The 16,578-nt window shown below is 44.9% G+C and overlaps 1 protein-coding gene across 2 annotated transcripts in view; it reads left to right on the forward strand.

Annotated features, from left to right (window-relative positions):
- The window catches only part of MTMR4 (myotubularin related protein 4), a 64,187-nt gene extending 60,905 nt beyond the window's left edge, over positions 1-3,282 (forward strand). For both annotated transcript variants that reach the window (XM_056558545.1, XM_056558544.1), the window contains one exon: positions 1,083-3,282. In XM_056558545.1, the coding sequence (XP_056414520.1) occupies positions 1,083-1,260 (178 nt within the window). In that variant the 3' untranslated portion in view covers positions 1,261-3,282. The remainder of the gene's footprint in view (positions 1-1,082) is intronic.
- The last annotated feature ends 13,296 nt before the right edge of the window (positions 3,283-16,578 follow it).

Below are 16,578 nucleotides of genomic sequence, written 5' to 3' on the forward strand. Positions count from 1 at the left end.
CTACAACTCCCAGCAAGCCCAAGCAGCCATCAGTGGTTGAAGACCACTGCGGCCTTTGACATCATCCAGCCCCCCCACCCTCTCACCCCCTTTAGTTCTGTACTCACCTCTGCTCGGCGGGACGTTAGGGTGCGCTGATCTGGTGCTGCAGGACTGTCCGGTGGGGAGGTCATCCGGTGGGATAGTCGTTTCGGGCTGTCCATCTTCACCGGGGGGGGGGGGCTCTTCTCCACGCTTCGGGCCCGTAATAGAGGCGTTGCCTTGACGATGACGCAGAGGGACGTTGCTAATGAACGTCCCTGTGCGTCGTCGTCAAGGCAACGTGACTATTCTGGGGCCGAAGCGCGGAGAAGAGGCCCCACCTGGTGAAGATGGACAGCCCGGAACGACTATCCCACCGGATGACCTCCCCACCGGACAGTCCTGTAGCACCGGACCAGCGCACCCTAACGTCCCGCCGAGCCGAGGTGAGTACAGAACTAAAGGGGGTGGGGGTGGGGGGTCTGGATGATTTCGAAGGCCGCAGTGGTCTTCAACCCGCGGACCTACAAAGGTTTCAAAACGACAACTCCCAGCAAGCCCGGACAGCCGATGGCTGCCCGGGCTTGCTGGGAGTTGTAGTTTTGAAACGTCTGGAGGTCGGCAGGTTGAAGACCACTGAGGGCGGAGAGTTCACTCGAGTATAAGCCGAGGGGGGTGTTTTCAGCACGAAAGATCGTGCTGAAAAACTCGGCTTATACTCGAGTATATACGGTAAGTAGTAAATCCTTGCTAATTTGTTCTTAAATCAACACTGTGTGTTGGGTCTTTATTAGTGTGGAATGTGGTTTTAGATTTGCATGGTTTCCTTCTATTTACTATTGGGACACACAGGTTGTGGGGTAATATTGAGACTTTTTTTTTGGTGGCAATTTCCATCCATATATACATCAGAATTTTGAGTGTATTCAATAGTAATTAGGCCAGGTTGTGAGAACACACCCCTTTTTGGACAGCCATGCAAAGTAAATGATTCATAATTTTATAATATGAAATATTTGCCCCAAGCTTCATTGTTGTTTTTTGCTTTATGATTTCTCTAGGAACTGTGGAAATGTCTTTTGTGCCGGCTGCTGTCACTTGAAGCTTCCAATTCCCGACCAACAACTCTATGACCCTGTTTTGGTTTGCAATACTTGTTATGACCACATCCAAGTCAGTCGAGCTAGGGAACTTATGTCCCAGCAGCTAAAGAAACCCCTAGCTGCAGCATCAAGCTGAGTGCTGGCTAATGTCTGGCTTCAAGCTCCTTTTGTTCCTCGCAGCCAAGATGAAGATTTAAGAGAACAGCGTGACTACTAATACGTAAGCATGTCAGTGACCCAAACGTCACCGGCTTACCTTAGCATTACATTTCTGCACCAGGACAGGGTTGATCGCCATGCAAAGTGTTGGATTCGTGATGGTCTTTTAGGGTTCTCTGTGACAATTAGAAGATTTTGGTTTGCAATTTCTCTTGGCATGGCTAGGGTAAAACTCCTTTTGTTGAGGAATTTATTTAGGAAAGTGGACAGACAATCTGGTTGTAAAAGAGCCCAGATACGAAAGATGGCAAGAATTCAAGCTGCATTTTTCTGTACATTTTTTTCTTTTCTTTTTACCTTATTTCCCCCCTACTTCACAAGTCTGAATGTGCTGTATTGTGGTCTGAGAGGGATTTGCCCCTGCTGCCTTTTATCTGGAGTAAACTGAAAATGTGGTTGGAATGGTGGGCCCTTTTCTCCTTAATAAGCAGGGTTTGCATATAAATACTAGGGTCAGAGTTCTACAAAGCTGTGAATATTTACCCCTTTTGTTGGTAGAGGAGTTTACTGCACATGTTAGTTGGCCTCTTGCTGCTGAGGGTTTAGTTGGAGTTCCTCTATCTGTATGTCTTCAGCTTACAACGGTTACACCCTATATATTTTCTTCTATGTCTTTGTTTGTCTTTTTTATATTTGTCTCCTGTTACTCTACCTTTTTTGTTAGAATTCTTTAGTCCGTGAGTGGTGAGTGTCCCTTTTTTAGTTTTGGCTGTTCTCTGGTTTCCATTTGAGGGGCTTCATGTTAAATGCTGCTATATGAATTTTTGTGCACTTAACCAATGTAACCCAGACAAGGGATGAAATGTTAATACCAAAAGGTTTTGTGATGCCAGAAATGGAAATTTTTGTTTTACTATGATCCTGTAAAGTGCCACTTTGTTACATAAATCAGCCATGAGGTGTCATATGTTGCTTCAGCATTGTCATGTAGAAACTTAGTTCTTGCAAGTTGTTGTTGTTTTTTTTTTGTTTTACTTTTTTTTATATATATATTTTTTTTTTCCTCAATTTTCCAGTGATCTTAAAGTCAGCACCACTTTATTGTTTGGGCTTGGTTAAGGAGTGAAACCGTTCTCCACTTGGGAAAAAGCCAGACACTGATGTAGCAGCAAGATGGCAGGCTGTGGAGTCCTTTTTACATAAAAATAGTCTAGGTATGAACGCACTATGCTGTCTTTTGGTGACAACAATTGTGAGGTCATTCTAGAAGCAACTTGTACAATAATTTCTATGCAGCACCTATTTTACCCATCTGCTTTACAAGCTTGGTACACTATATGGTTCCGTGTAGTAGAAAACTTGTTAGACAATATTGTCTCACCCGACTTGCATGGCTGCTTCCTGGGAGGTGATAGATGAATATTGGTACGATCACTCTTTGAAAGAGGTATGCCATTTTTAACATGGTTCAATCCAGTTAGATACATGTAACTTAGAAATGGATTATATATTCTTATTTCATATAAGAATTTTGGTATAGTGTGTAGCTTTCATATATACATTAAAACGGAGATCCTCAAACTTTTATATATTGTGTGCCACGTTCAACTTTAATGCAGCTCCCGGCTGTCATTCAAAAATGGAGATGTTTATTAAGTGTTGAGAAACAAGAATTATTAGTTTGGTTGGTAAAAAATTGGCATCAAATTTCGATAAACAAATGTTAATAAATTGGCGTTATTTGGTTGTTGGAATATGCCTTCAATAATGTAAATTACCAGAGCATAAAGTCATGTGGGACTCCTTTAGTGAGCCACTATAGGTGGATGGGACAGCTGCAGTAAAGCATAGGCATGTATTATAGTTTCTACCTTCATGCAGTGTATCTGTGTGTCTCGTAAAAATTCTAACTAGAGATGAGCAAACTTACAGTAAATTCGATTCGTCACGAACTTCTCGGCTCGGCAGTTGCTGCCTTTAGCCTGCATAAATTAGTTCAGCTTTCAGGTGCTCAGGTGGGCTGGAAAAAGTGAATACAGTCCTAGGAAAGAGTCTCCTAGGACTGTATCCACCTTTTCCAGCCAACCGGAGCACCTGAAAGCTGAACTAATTTATGCAGGCTAAAGGCTGCAAATGCCGAGCCGAGAAGTTTGTGACTAATCAAATTTACTGTAACTTTGCTCATCTCTAATTCTAACCATTCCCAGGTACCGTCACAACTCTGACACTGCAGTTTGTCGATAATCTGCTGCCTGTATACAATAGGCTCAGTTTATTAACTCTTGGAAACAACAATGTACATTACTTGTTCAGGGCTTGGTTGCCTTGGTTCACACCCAGATAATGGCTCCTTAGGTGGACAAACCAGATAGATCTTTGGAGATCACTGATCATTCTAGGCTAAGATTTTCGGTTTATTGACTTAGTTTAAACCCTCGGCCAAAAATCAATTTTCACTTGAATAATGTTAGAAGTGACGGAAGAGTTTCCGTTATTGCTGCCTCTTTTCAGAAGAACGTGTCATGTTCCCTTCCCAGGAGGATATTTTATTGTGATGTGGAAGTGTTCATGGAAAACTATTCCATAACTGTATACTGTGGAAAAATGCATTATGTATGTCTCCCTTGTCCCTCAAAGCAGAGTTGTTTGGGAAGGGAATGAGTTCAACAGGGATGGGCCAATCTAAAACAATCTGAACTGATGGGTTAATGCAAATTAAAACTGAATACATCTCTGTAAGATATTATGTGTTCAACCTGACGTGCTGTGACAATAAGACACTTCAAATAAAATAATTATACCGGTGACTGTCTTCACTCCGAGTTTGTGTTCTGCATTCGCATCAGAATTTCACGAATATACGCAGATTCCCAGTATTTCTGTGCTTTAATGGGCACTGTCAGATTTAAAAAAAATTATATGTTGTACATCTTGGCAAATCATTAACCTTTCCAATATACTTCATTAGAAAATTTTCTTTTTTTTATAGAAATCATGGCTTTGTCCAAGCTGAAGCACAGGAATGGACAAAGTCCAGTAATTGAGGGTGGGCTAGCACTCCTGTGCTCTCTCCTGCCTGATAGCACTCCTCTGTGCTCTCTCCTGCCTGATGGCACTCCTCTGTGCTCTCTCCTGTCTGATAGGAGTGCCATCAGACAGGAGAGAGCACAGAGGAGTGCTATCAGATGAGAGAGCACATAGGAGTGCCATCAGACAGGAGAGAGCACAGGTAAATGTTGGCACCCCTTAAATTTTTCAAGAAAACAAAGTACTTCTCGCAGCAAAGGATTGCAGTAACACATGTTTTGCTATACACATGTTTATTCCCTTTGTGTGTATTGGAACTAAACCAAAAAAGGAGGAAAAAAGCTAATTGGACATAATGTCACACCAAACTCCAAAAATTGTCTGGACAAAATTATTGGCACCCTTTCAAAATTGTGGAAAAATAAGATTGTTTCAAGCATGTGATGCTCCTTTAAACTCACCTGGGACAAGTAAGAGGTGTGGGCAATATAAAAATCACACCTGAAAGCAGATAAAAAGGAGAGGAGTTCACTTAGTCTTTGCATTGTGTGTCTGTGTGTGCCACACGAAGAATGGACAACAGAAAGAGGAGAAGACAGCTGACTGAGGACCTGAAAACCAAAATTATGGAAAAATATCAACAACCTCAAGGTTACAAGTCCATCTCCAGAGATCTAGATTTGCCTTTGTCCACAGTACGCAACATTATGAAGAAGTTTGCAACCCATGGCACTGTAGCTAATCTCCCTGGGCGTGGACGGAAGAGAAAAATTGATGAAAGGTGTCAACGCAGGATAGTCCGGATGGTGGATAAGCAGCCCCAAACAAGTTCCAAAGATATTCAAGTTGTCCTTTAGGCTCAGGGAGCATCAGTATCAGCACAAACTATCAGTCGACATTTAAATAAAGGGACCCAGGAGGACCCCACTGCTGACACAGAGACATAAAAATCAAGACTACTTTTTGCCAAAATGGACTTTGGTAAGCCAAAATCCTTCTGAGAAAACGTCTTGTGGATGGATGAGACCAAGATAAACTTCTTGGTAAAGTACATCATTCTACTGTTTAACGAAAAACGGAATGAGGCCTACAAAGAAAAGAACACAGTACTTACAGTGAAATATGGTGGGGGTTCAATCATGTTTTGGGGTTGTTTTGCTGCCTCTGGCACTGAATGCCTTGAATGTGTGCAAGGCATCATGAAATCTAAGGATTACCAACAGATTTTGGGTCGCACTGTACAGCCCAGTGTCCGAAAGCTGGGTTTGCATCTGAGATCTTTGGTCTTCCAGCAGGACAATGACCCCAAACATACATCAAAATGCACCCAGAAATGGATGGCAACAAAGCGTTGGAGAGTTCTGAAGTGGCCAGCAATGAGTCCAGATCGAAATCCCATTGAACACCTGTGGAGAGATCTTAAAATTGCTGTTAGGAAAAGGCATCCTTCCAATAAGAGAGACCTGGAGCAGTTTGCAAAGGAAGAGTGGTCCAATATTCCGGCTGAGAGGTCTAAGAAGCTTATTGGTGGTTATAGGAAGTGATTTGATTTCAGTTATTTTTTTTCAAAGCGTGTGCAACCAAATATTAAGTTAAAGGTGCCAATAATTTTGTCCAGACCATTTTTGGAGTTAGGTGTGACATTATGTCCAATTTACTTTTTTCCTCCCTTTTTTTGGTTTAGTTCCAATACACACAAAGGTGATAAACGTGTGTAGTGAAACATGTGTCACTGCAATCCTTTTCTCTGAGAAATACTTCATTTTCTTGAAAAATTTCAGGGGTGCCAACATTTACGGCCATGACAGTACATGTAGTGGGTGAAATAAGTATTGAACACATGACCATTTTTCTCACTAGATAGATTTCCAAAGGTGCTAGTGACATGAAATCTGCACCAGATATTGGTTACAACCCACCTAATTCATACATACCAAAAAAATCTATTGAACACATGAAGAAAGAAAGGGGTAAAAGGCTTGGAAAGCCAAGAAAACAGCTTAAAACTATCGATGATGAAAAAGCAAGCCAGGAAAATACTGGGAGCAAAATGGAACAGTTTGTATGCCATAATACACACCATGTCTGGAGGAGATATGGCACTGCACATTACCCTAAAAACACCAATCCAATAGTGATTTTTGAGGTGGGAACATCATGGTACTGGCAGACTTTACATAACTGAAGGAAGAATCAGTGGGCAAGTTTGCAGAGCCATTGAGAAAAATCTGCCATCTACCAGGATGATGAAATGAGGCAGGACATATTAGCAAGACAATGAGGGAGATTTATCAAAACCTGTGTAGAGGAAGAGTGGTGCAGTTGCCCATAACAACCAATCAGATCGCTTCTTTTGTTTTTCACTGGACTCTTAAAAATGAATGGTTGGTAAGGGCACCTGCACCACTCTTCCTCTACACAGGTTTGGTAAATGTCCCATAATGATCCCAAACACACAGCCAAGGAAGCTCTGAAATGGTATTAAAGATAGAAAATAAAGTTGCTAGAATGGCCAATCACCTGACTTAAAGGGGTATTCCAGGCAAAACCTTTTTTTTATATATATCAACTGGCTCCAGAAAGTTAAACAGATTTGTAAATTACTTCTATTAAAAAATCTTAATCCTTCCAATAGTTATTAGCTTCTGAAGTTTTCTAACTGCTCAATGATGATGTCACGTCCCGGGAGCTGTGCATGATGGGAGAATATCCCCATAGGAACTGCACAGCTCCCGGGACATGAGTCATCAGAGAGCAGTTAGACAGAAAACAACAACTCAACTTCAGAAGCTAATAACTATTGGAAGGATTAAGATTTTTAATAGAAGTAATTTACAAATCTGTTTAACTTTCTGGAGCCAGTTGATATATATATAGATATATATGCTTCATTCACTTCAATGGTACTAAGTTGCAGAACCACACCCAGCCTGGAGATAGACGGGGAGCGTTTTTTTGAAAAAAAATGTGTTCTGTTTTTTCTTTTCCTGGATAACCCCTTTTAAATTACACAACAAATCTATAGAAGATACTATGAAGATAATGATTCATAGTAGAGGTCCACAGATCCTTTAAAGAGTGTGTGGAAGAATGGCCGAAATCACACCAGAGAAATGCATGTGACTAGTTTCCCCATACAGGAGGTGTCATAAAGCTGTCATTACCAACAAAGGCTTTTCTACAAAGTATTAAAGAAAAAAAAAATGGTGAACAGCGAAATGCCTACTGCACCCTCTGTAGAGGAAAAGTACCTTTTCTTATTCAATATGCGAATGCAATTATTTTAACAGCCTATATGTGAATTCTACTTAAGGGTATAGTCACACATAACGGATCCGCTGCATATTTTACGTTGAGGATCGGCTGGTGACTCGACCCGCCCCCCCTCGCACCACACCTGGCCGGCTCACAGCAGAAAGGCGCCGCTCCGAGCACCCACACTGGAAGGCTGCGAGTCGCCAAGTGCACTGTACATGTGCATGCGCAGTGTACACAGACATCGCGGCTGCTCCGGGATTTCTGTGTGCACTTGGCCGTGCGAGCAGGAAAGGGGGCCAGGCGGTTGGGTATGGCAATAGCAGGAGGCACAGTATGGGTCAGGTCACTGGCGGATCTGCAGCATAAAATACGCTGTGGAACCATTATGTGTGACCCTACCCTAAAGGAGTAGAATGTACACCTACAAGTGCACTAGGCGCAAAAAAGTAAATAACCTCCCAAAAAACTGATTTACAGAATAGTATTGAATTGTATTTAATCAGCAAAAAATATATATTAAACATAAGTCACACAACGACAGGAAAAAAAAAAAAATATATATATATATAAAATATATATATACACACCTATACATATATGGATACTGGGGTGAACGTACTGTTAAAATATATAATCTGTATGTCTGTTAGTAATATGCCTACTACATAGTATATGACAGGTTAGAAAGTGCAAAGTACAGGTAACAAGAAGGAATACAAAGGCAAAGTATAACCTGAAAATAAAGAAAGTGTTTGCTAGAATAGCAGCAAGAACCAGCAGAGAATAATTAACAAAAAAGTAGCAGCAGATACATAGAGCCCAGGACTCGCCCCACACCGAACGTCCGACATGTTTTGCTGGTAGAGGTTTTAATTACTCTACTGGTTCCTGCTGCTATTCTAGCAAACACTTGCGTGGCACTTGTACACTTTAGTAGTTTTTTCTTAAAGGGGTATTCCGGGCAAAAAACATTTTATCCCCTATCCAAAGGATAGGGGATAAGAGGTCTGATCGCGGGGGGCCTGCTGCTGAGTCTCTAAAATATTTTTGCCCGGAATACCCCTTTTAAACCAGATTTATGCACTCTCTATCAGGCTATACTAGCGTTTCCCAACATTCTTTGGCTCGGGGCACCCCTCCTCTTCTCCATCTGGTCCGGGCCATCATGACAATTTCTTCCGACCACAATTCTTCACCGTTAAACCTGCAAAACAAACCGATTAGGCGCTGCACTTTTTTTTTTTTTTTTTTTTTTTTTTTTTTTTTTACATGGGTGGCAGAGGAGTGTACATGGGGATAGATGGGTGTAGAGGGGGTGACAGGATTGTAGAGGAGTGTACATGGGGGATGGGTGTACATGGGTGACAGAGGGGTATAGAGGAGTGTACATAGATGACGGGGGGGGGTGTAGAAGAGGGAACATGGGTGACGGGGGCATAGGGGGTGACAGATGGGTGGATAGGAGTGACGAGGTTGTAACGGGTGAATATGGGTGACAAGGACGTGGTCAGAGGGGGTGGACATGGGTGAGAAGGATGTGGTCAGAGGGGTGGACAATTTAGGGTTAAAATGAGTGACAGGGGTGACAGAGGGTTGGATGGGGGGGTGGACATGGGAGACGGGGGTTAGAGGGGTGGACATGGATGGCAAGGGGGTAAAAGAGTTTTTGACTGATAAAGGGACAGAGGGGTGAATAGGGGGTGGTTGACATAGGTAGACTGGGGGGGGGGAGGATGGACACGGGGCGGACATGGGGGGTGGACATGGGTGACGGATGGACAAGGAGGTAGCAATGGGTGGCAGGGAGGTGGACATGGGTGACAGGGATGGACGGGGGTAGACAAGGCGGACATGGGTGACAAGTCAGACATGAATGACAGGAGGGGTGGGCATGGATAACAGGAGGGTGGACATGGGTGATGGGGGTGGACATGGATGACAGGAGGGGGAGACATGAGTGACAGGGATGGACAGGGGGGGTGGACATGGATGACAGGAGGATGGACAGGGGTGACCGGGATGAACGGGGATGGACATGGGTGACGGGTGGACATGAGTGACGGGCGGTGGACAAGGCGGACATGGATGACAGGAGTGTGGACATGGGGGAGTGGGTGTACATGGGTGATGGGGGGGGCTGTTCCTTAAGCAAGCCGGCACGGGAATCTGCCGCAGCCTGCAGTTCCATGGCATCTTCTTGTTATAGCAGGGCAGCATTTTCGGCTCACTGCACCACAGTTACTTTGCACTTTTTTAACCTGTCATACTACACTGCTCAAAAAAAAATAAAGGGAACACTAGGATAACACATCCTAGATCTGAATGAATGAACTAATCGTATGAAATACTTTTTTTCTTTACATAATTGAATGTGCTGACAACAAAATCACATAAAAATTATCAATGGAAATTATATTTATCAACCCATGGAGGTCTGGATATGGAGTCACACTCAAAATTAAAGTGGAAAAAACAAACTACAGGCTGATCCAACTTTGATGTAATGTTCTTTAAAACAAGTCAAAATGAGGCTGTGTGTGGCCTCCACGTGTCTATATGACCTCCCTACAATATCTGGGCATGATCCTGATGAGGTGGCGGATGGTCTGCTGAGGGATTTCCTCCCAGACCTGGACTAAAGCATCTGCCAACTCCTGGACAGTCTGTGGTGCAACGTGGCCTTGGTGGATGGAGCGAGACATGATGTCCCAGATGTGCTCAATTGGAAGCAGGTCTGGGGGACGGGCGGGCCAGTCCAAAGCATCCATGCGTTCCTCTTGCAGGAACTGCAGACACTCCAGGCACGCATTTTCTTGCATTAGGAGGAACCCAGGACCCAACCGCACCAGCATATGGTCTCACAAGGGGTCTGAGGATCTCATGTCGGCACCTAATGGCAGTGAGGCTACCTCTGGCAAGCACATGGAGGGCTGTGTGGCCCACAAAGAAATGTCACCCCACACCATTACTGACCCACCTCCAAACCAGCCATGCTGGCGGATGTTGCAGGCAGCAGAACGTACTCCATGGCGTCTCCAGACACGTCTGTCGTGTGTGCTCATTGTGAACCTGCTTTCATCTGTGAAGAGCACAGGGCGCCAGATGCTAATTTGCCAATCTTGATGTTCTCTGGCAAATGGCAAACGTCCTGCACAGTGTTGGGCTGTAAGCACGACCCCCACCTGTGGATGTCGGGCTTTCATACCACCCTCATGGAGTCTGTTTCTGACTGTTTGCGTGGACACATGCACTTTTGTGGCCTGCTGGAGATCATTTTGCAGGACTCTGGCAGTGCTCCTCCTTGCCCAAAGGTGGAGTTAGCGCTCCTGCTTCTGGGTTGTTGCCCTCCTGCGGCCTCCTCCACATCTCCTGATGTGCTGGCCTGTCTCCTGATAGCGCCTCCATGCTCTGGACACTACGCTGACAGACACAGCAATTTTTTTTGCCACAGCTCGCATTGATGTGCCATCCTGGATGAGTTGCCCTTCCTGAGCCACTTGTGTGGGTTGTAGACTCCGTCTCATGCTACCACTATAGTGAAAGCACCGCCAGCATTGAAAATTGACCAAAACATCAGCCAGGAAGCATAGGAACTGAAAAGTGGTCTGTAGTCACCACCTGCAGAACCACTCCTTTATTGGGGGTGTCGTGCTAATTGCCTATAATTTCCACTGGTTGTCTGTTCCATTTGTACAACAGCATGTGAAATTGATTGTCAATCAGTGTTGCTTCCTGAGTGGACAGTGTGATTTCACAGAAGTGTGATTGACTTGGAGTTACATTGTGTTGTTTAAGTGTTCCCTTTATTTTTTTTGAGCAGTGTATGTAGCAGGCATATTACTAACAGACATACAGATTATATATTATAACAGGACATTCACCCCAGTATCCATATATGTATATATATTTTCTTTTTCTGTCTTTGTGGGACTTTTTTTTGTATGTTTTTAATATATGTATGTTTTTTGCTGTTTAAATTCAGTACTATTTTATAAATGGCTGTTTTTAGGGGTTATAGGCTTTTTTGCGCCTAGTGCACTTGTAGGTGTACATTATTGTGTTTTTTTTTAACTTTCTTTTGCTGATTTGTATAGATCATACATTAAGGAATGGTTTTATTGGTTAAATTAAATGGGTAGAAGGCAAAGGATAGAGGATAAGTGTCTGATCACGTAGTAACTGACTGCTGAGAACCCCTATGCTCTCCTACATGGAGTGGGGGGGGGGGGTCAACACTCCTCCTCTGTGCATCTATATGGGAGAGCCATAGATACTAGACTACAGTGCTTGTTTATCTTCAGCTCTACCCTAGAGCTGACTGAGGGGGCGTGTTGACCAATGCTCAAGGAGAGCCAGGAAACAATGCAAGGGATTGCGTGGAGTCCCAGCGGTCATACCCCCAATGATCAGACACTTATCTCTTATCCTTTGGATAGGGGAGAAATTTTCCTAAACCAGAGTCTGTTGTTTTCAATATAAAATGTATAAATATTTTATTCGTTCATTTAAAATAAATGACATAAAAGGGAGTAAAAGGCTACCTCTGGAGAGAAAGGAACAGAGGGAGACACTCCATACAACCACATACCACGTGCATAAATGAAAAGTACAAATAAACAGGTTGATGTGCATATATCTCATGAAAACACCTAACAAGTACAAAATGGGAATGCAGACAGGTACGTACCAGAACACACAAATAAAATAATCCTATGGAGTATATGTGATGCCACCCTCAATGCAAGTTTTGGCAAATTCTTCTTCCTGGACTCACTCATGTGGCTTTCTGGATGGAAAATTAGAGTTACAGTCATGGCTGTAAATGTTGGCACTAGAGATGAGTGAATGTTAAAAAAAAATTTGATTGGTCCTATTCGAAGAATTTTCTGAAAAAATTTGGTTTGTTCCGAATTTATTTGCAGTTAATTGCTATTAAAAACGGCTATTTCTGGTCTACAGAGAGCCTCAATAGGGGGTGTAGAACACTTTGCCTTGCCGTAACACACATAGGGTGTGTGCTGGGTTAGTAAAATAATACTGTTATTCAGTATGACATGCAGATCAGAGTCGACGCTATTAGAATCACTGTCTCAGAGCGGCACAATGACAGAGCCTGGAAGTGGCATAGTATGATCAGACCATATAGTCTCTGAATGACACAGCCTGGAGGTGGCGGCAGCATGAGGAGATCATATAGTGGCTGAATGACACAGCGTGGAGGTGACGGAAGCTTGAGGAGACCATATAGCCTCAATAGGGGTGTAGAACACTCTGCATAGGGAGTGTGCTGTATTAGTGAAATAATACTGTTATTCAGTATGACATGCAGATTACAGGCATCGCTATTAGAATCACTGCCGCAGAGCATCTGGATGTGGCAGCAGGGAGACCATATGGCGTCAAAATTTAAGAGAATAAAGAGTTTTTATGTAATTTAATTTGAATTTATTTACATTTTTTTTAGTACCCATTCTGGTGAGCACTGAGCTGGCGGTCCTCCGCCAGGCGAGATACTACCTGTTCCAGCCTCTGCCTCTCAGCGCCCCCTGACTGTGAAAGTGCAAATGTTTCATTTAATCAGCTATGGTTCATTATCGCTCTATTGTTTTTTTTTTATTTTTATTGAAATTGAAATTTAAGATTTTATAATAAAATGTGTGGTTACAAAAGACCAAATCCAACAAGGAGTCACATGGTGGCACAATGACAGAGCCTAGAGGTGGCAGCAGCATGAGGAGACCATAATCTGGCAGAATGACACCACCTGAATTGACAGCAGCAAGAGGAGACCATATAGTGGCTGAATGACACGGCCTGGAGTTGGAGGCAGCATGAGGAGACCATAGGGCCACACAATCCCTAAGATAAAAAGATGAATTTTCAAATTTAAATTGAAGATTTATGGTAGCTAGTGCTGCCTTAAATGTTTTTAATGCACAAGCAGCATGAGGAGACCATATGGTGGCTGAATGACACAGCATGGAGTTTGCACCAGCATGAGGAGACCATATGGTGGCTGAAGGACAGAGCATGGAGTTTGCAGCAGCATGAGGAGACCATATAGGGACTGAATGACACAACCTGATGTTTGCGGCAGCATGAGGAGAGCATATGGTAGCATAATGAGACAGCCTGGAGGCGGCAGCATCAGGAGTCCTGAAAGTGACCCGGTGAAAGAGTGGTGTGGTGGGTGGTGATACCAGCCACTGATGCGGAGGAATGTTTGTAACGGGGGAGCCGAGCCTTAAATCTGTTTTGCACTATACATATTTGTGAAGTGTTGGTGTGGCACCATGGTCAATCTACTCTGATGTATCAGGCACTGGTGGGTGGAAATCCTGGCTGATCCATGTCTGATTCATGTTCACAAAGGTCAGTCTCTCCACATTTTTCATGGACAGACTAGTTCTCCTTGGCCTGACTATGGCCCCCGCTGCACTAAACACCCGCATTGATGGCAAACTACTGGCCGGGCAGGACAGCTTTTCCAGGGCAAACTCTGCTAGTTGCGGCCACAAATCAAGTTTGGCTGCCCAGAAGTCTAGCGGATCTACAAGGTGTGTTGGCATAGGCATGTCAAGGTATGCCACTACCTGCTGGTTCAGGTCCTGCTCCAGGTGTACCTGCTGCTGATGAGTTGCTTCACTATGTGAGTTAAGAAAGGTTCTCATCAGCGACTGTAGACTTAGGCTGCTGCTGATGGAGTTGGTACTGCTCCTGCCACCCCACCCCTCCCAGCAGCCATGGCAGTGGAAGGTGAGCGCAGAGGGTCCCCCCGAGTCAGACCTGCGAGAGGATGGACGATGGCGCCAATAGGCATCGGCCAACTGACTACGTAGGATGTCTCTGTAGTAGGTCAGTTTGTCCTCCCTCTCAGTGGATGTAAAAAAATAAAATAAAAGAAAGCCCCCATTTTGTGCCGGAAGCGAGGGTACAATAAGGTGGAGAGCCAGAAGTCATCCCGCTGCCGATTGGTGACAATTCGGCAGTCATTACGCAAGCAACTGAGCATGCATCGTGCCCAAGTGACTCAGAGGGACTCCCTGCCTCCATCTCCACTGCATACTGCTACGGTGTGTCTGGGTCCTCTTCCTCACCTTCCTCATAACCCTCTAGCTCCTCTCGCTGCTCCTGCTCCTCTCCTGTCAGATAACTAGAAAAAACGCCCATTTCGTGAAACCTAAACTGTGCTCCACTGTGCCCTTCCCCCCCCCCTCCCCTTCCTCCAGTTCAGCTCCCACAAGGCTCATGTGGCCGTGAGATGTAGGCACCACGTCTCCAGTGCCTTGACCAGCCATAGTTTCCAACACATGTTGTAGGAAATGAAGCAGTGGAATTATGTCGTTCATCCCGTAATCCTGGGGACTGACTAATAATGTGGCTTCCTCAAAGGGCCTGAGCAAACAGCAGGTGTCACGTATGAGCTGCCACTGGTTGACATTGAAGTTACACAGGGGAGTCCCCCTATCCGCTTGGATCATCAAGAAATCGGTGATGGCTTTTCTCTGTTCATATAATCGGTCCAACATATGGAGGGTGGAATTCCCATGTGTGGCAACGTTGCAAATCAGACTATGTTGGGGGTTACCGTTCTGACGCTGCAGCTAAAGGAGGGTGTGCTTTGCGGTGTACAAGTGGCTGCAGTGCATGCAAAGTTTCCTTCCCATTGTTAGGATGTCTTGCAAATAGGGGGAACACTTGACAACCAGATTGAACACGTGTGCCATGCAGGGCGCATGTCTCAGCCTTCCTTGTCGCAGCGCAGACAAGATGTTCTTTCCGTTGTCAGTCACCATGGTTCCCATTTCTTGTTTTCGTGGAGCCATGCTCTGATTTCTTCATGAAGGACTTCTAGCAGTTCCTCTCCTGTGTGACTCTGTTCACCAAGGCAAACCATGTGAAGAACAGCGTGACACCGCCATGCCCTGCACACATGGTATGCTGAAGGGGCACTGAGACTTGTCCCTGCAGTGGAGGCTGAGGACACAGTGGAGGATGAGGAGGCAGAGTTTGCACACTGTCACAGGACCAACAGCCTGAGAGCGTGGAGGAGGAAGCGGCATGACCTGTCCATGTTGCTGTTGTGGCTGTGCAGGAACCACATTCACCCAGGGGGCTGTAAAGGACATGAATTTTCCCTGACCATAGTTACAGCTCCAGATGGCGGAACTGCCGTGCACTTTGGTACACACCGACAGGCTCAAGGACTGGCCCACCTTCTCTTCCACAAAATTGTGCAGGGCTGGTACTGCCTTCGCAAAGAAATTACTGCTTTGGACTCTCCATCTCGGCTTGGCACAAGTTCTCTGAAAGTAGCAGAGTCCACCACTTGAAAAGGGAGGGACTGCAGCAACTTGGACAGGAACTCATTGGATGAGTGGTGCATACTGTTGTCTCTTGGACATGGCTTCGCCGATGTATTGCTGATGGAATGGCTGACTAAAAGTAGGAGGAGCAGGAGTATCTGAAGCGACAGAAGCAGGGTATGAAACACAGCTTCCTTCGGCTGAGGTGGCGGAGCCTTGGCTGGCCAGCGTGCCACTGGGTGATGCAGCAGGCTGGACCATCACATCAGAGCCACAGTTCTTCCAGGCCGCTTTATGGTGGCGCCACATTTGTTGACGCAGGGCCATGGTGCAACATATCTTGCATGTGGCTATGTTAACCTCCTCCGGATGCTTGATGAAAAACTGCCACACCACCAAGTAGCTGATTTTCCCACCAACAGTCCGCACTAATTGACTGCTACTGTCGTCGTCTCCAGGAACCCCTGTTCCCAGGAAGGTAGGCTGCCGCTAAGCAGGTGGTCTCCCCCGGGCACGTTTGGCTCCAGAATTTCCACTTCTGCCACCATGCTGACTACCAACCATTCTACCACCTTGCTGGCTCAGCTGCTGCCTCACGGGCAACCTGCAACCCTCTTCTCCTGACGATGATGAAGCCCCTTCTGCACCCGGCTCCCAATTGCGATCGGCTTCATCATCATAAACAAGTGTCTGCACGTCACTGA

This window comes from Hyla sarda, chromosome 2 (assembly GCF_029499605.1).
Source record: "Hyla sarda isolate aHylSar1 chromosome 2, aHylSar1.hap1, whole genome shotgun sequence".
Classification (NCBI taxonomy): Eukaryota; Metazoa; Chordata; class Amphibia; order Anura; family Hylidae; genus Hyla; species Hyla sarda.